The following is a 2,942-nucleotide window of genomic DNA, read 5'->3' as shown; positions in this document are numbered from 1 at the left end:
GAAAAGAAGAAATATAAAAAAGAAAAAAAGAGAAGCTAAGTAACAGCCTGCGGAGAGCTAAGAGAAATATAAAAGTAATCAGGGGAAAAAAAAAGAGAAACTGGACGCTGTGCGCTTCGTGGGCTGGCTGCCTCCGTTGCTGGACCGTGTTTATTCCGTAGACTCGGCAACAGACGCGGGACTGTACGCGGGAAACATCGGCGACCGCGCGCGGGAAACATCTACGCGGGAAACATCGGCGCTGTGCTCCGGTCCGATCGTTCGGACCGGAAGATTCCACAACAGGATTGGGGTTCCGCTCATACACGAACACGATCACGCATCCGCGCGCGCGGAGGTCAAAGCTGCTATGACTAGACCGTACGCCGCGCGCGCGGACGGGACGTGACGCGTTTTTGAACAGTTGCTGGGGAGGGGAGGGCCCGGTCCTCCGCTCGCGCTCCTCTGCTTCGCCGCCCGGTCTTCCGCCGTCTCCCACATGCCCTGCGGCCACTGCCGCCAGTTCCTCAGGCCGAGGGTCCTGCGCTGCCCCCCAGCGCCCCCTCCGCCCCCCGCCCCCCGCCCCTGGCGCACGGGAGCTCTTCCGCTTCCCCTGACACGAAGCTGGCGCACGGGCCTAGATCTGAAGCCTGCGGGTCAAGAAGCTGACGCGAAGAGCTTCGGAGCTCAGGAACCATGGCGACAGACACGGAGACCTTCGCCTTTCAGGCCGAGATTAACCAGCTGCTCTCCCTCATCATCAACACCTTCTATTCCAACAAGGAGATTTTCCTCCGTGAGCTCATCTCAAACTCGTCTGATGTAAGCTGCCCCCATCCTTCTCGAAATCTCAGTACACCTGTGCGTTACTGTATTAGATTTTGTGTATCCTTAAGGTTTGATCTGAGCATTGCGAGATGATGTAGTTTGATCTGAGCATTGCCAGATGATGTGCGGGCTTTTCGGTAGCGATCCAAATCTGTCCGGTTCGCGAGTTCTGAGCGATTGATTCTGTTTCTCTGCAGTCTAAGTTGGTTCGTGTTTTGTTTTGATTTTTGCAGGCATTGGACAAGATCAGGCTCGAGAGTCTCACGGACAAGACCAAGCTGGATGCGCAATCGGAGCTGTTCATCCACACTGTCCCTGACAAGGCCTCCAACACTCTCTCCTTACTCTCCTCTGATTCGCGCATGCCCCGCCGCCCGGAATCGGCCACGCCGGCCATGGCGCTCACCACTTGTTCGACGAATTGCTTCAAAGGCGGGTGACTCTATCAAGTTAAACCAGCTACCAAAATAAACTAGATGCTAGCCTTGCTGGAGACAGATTTAGGCTAGGCTGGCTTATTTCCCACACACCCTATTGCCTTCGGTTGCACGCTCAAGTCGCTGCGCCCAAACATCTTTCCTGCAGGGCGGCCGTCGCGCCGCTGCACCTATGCATCTGCTCTGAGTTGGAGAACCACGACACCGTCAACAGCATGGCAACACATGCTTCCTTACTAGCCATAGAGATGGCTATTTTATTTTCCGATCTGGATAGCAAAGCGCCTGATGGCGGCTACATATCTCTGATCGTCAGTCGTCACCATGGGAACCTGAATGCATGTTTATGATCCATGTACCGCATGAGGCCACGAACTAGCTTATTACATCGATACGACATGGGTGTCCCCGCGTTTGCAAGTTGCATTGGTTACCTGCGTTACGTGCTGTCGGTCCGCTACTCTTGTTTTACACTTATCGTTGAGCAATTAGCATTTTGTGCACATTTTGTAGTATATGAATTTTCTTTCAGGTCAAACTAAATCACTTACGTTCTATATTATTGTCAAAACGCCAGCGAAACCTAACTAGAAATTTGCAGACATGCATGTGTGCATATGAGCGCAATTCTAAATGATTAAGAGACATGCGTCGCTGTAGTGTTGTACTTTTGTTTGCGGCCGGGTATGTATATGTATATATATATTGTTCTAGTCCAGCAAGCAGCAAGTAAGTGGTATGTGTATATAGCTACAACAACGAAGTAAATAGATTCGTGTATGCGTGCGGGCGGAGATTGTTGCGACTTGCGAGGCGGTGGCAAAATCTTGTAAGGGTCCGTTTGGGTGGTATTTTAAAATCTAGATTCTAAATAAAAATAATCATCCTCTAGAATCCTAATATGTTTGGAAGAGATTTTTAGGATTCTGAGATTGTTTTATCTATATTCTTATAATCGATAGGTTTCTAAACTGGGACTAAAGTTTAATCCCTGTCACGTTGGACGGTTGGATGCTAATTAGAAGGACTAAATATAAATTAAATATAAAACTAATTATACAGATGAAGACTAATTTACGAGAAAAATCTATTAACCCTGATTAATCCATCATTAACATATGTTTACTATAGCACTATCAACCTGTTCGCTCGGTCGTATTTGACTTATAAGACATGACTTATCAACCAACGAACAATATTTTTCTCTCACACCAAACCAGTCAACAGTACTTTCAGGCATGGCTTATAAGTCAAACCAGCTCAAACGAACATGGCGTATATTATCAAATCATAGAGACTTAATAGATTTATCTCGCAAATTAGTATACATTTATGCAATTAGTTTTGTAATTAGTCTAAATTTAATACTTATCAAACATCCAATATAACCAAAACAACCCCTAGATCTAAAAATTGTTAGCAAGACTGCGATCAAGCTTCATGTTCCACGCCCTGGGAGCTTGACAGAGCTCGTACAATGCCTTCTTTAGCTTCAACACCTTGCCTTCATGCCCGGCAGCAGTGAAACCCAACGGCTGCCGGACATAAACCTCCTCCTTGAGCTCCCCATTGAGGAAAGCCAACTTGACATCCATGTGATGTACAAGCCAATTCTCCTGCGCCGCCATTGCAAGAAGGGTTTAGATTGATTCCATTCGAGCAACAGGAGCGAATACCTCATCGAAATCAATCCCGTGC

General features: G+C 47.8%; 1 protein-coding gene across 1 annotated transcript; it reads left to right on the top strand.

The window, feature by feature from the left end:
* The first annotated feature begins 332 nt into the window (after positions 1–332).
* On the top strand, positions 333–1,640 carry LOC136464289 (heat shock protein 81-3-like). The gene is made up of 2 exons (XM_066463255.1): positions 333–801; positions 1,041–1,640. Exons 1-2 carry the CDS (start codon positions 676–678, stop codon positions 1,245–1,247), a joined length of 333 nt encoding a protein of 110 aa, XP_066319352.1. The 5' UTR covers positions 333–675; the 3' UTR covers positions 1,248–1,640.
* Positions 1,641–2,942: the final 1,302 nt, after the last annotated feature.

Source organism: Miscanthus floridulus, chromosome 7 (genome assembly GCF_019320115.1).
Source record: "Miscanthus floridulus cultivar M001 chromosome 7, ASM1932011v1, whole genome shotgun sequence".
Taxonomy (NCBI): Eukaryota; Viridiplantae; Streptophyta; class Magnoliopsida; order Poales; family Poaceae; genus Miscanthus; species Miscanthus floridulus.
Note: the sequence above shows the minus strand (reverse complement) of the source record. Positions and strands in the feature narration are given on the sequence as shown.

Coding starts and splice junctions, on each gene's coding strand:
- LOC136464289 (XM_066463255.1), top strand. CDS start 676: ATGGCGACAGACACGGAGACCTTCGCCTTTCAGGCCGAGATTAACCAG. Junction 802..1,040: donor TCATCTCAAACTCGTCTGAT/GTAAGCTGCCCC, acceptor TGATTTTTGCAG/GCATTGGACAAGATCAGGCT.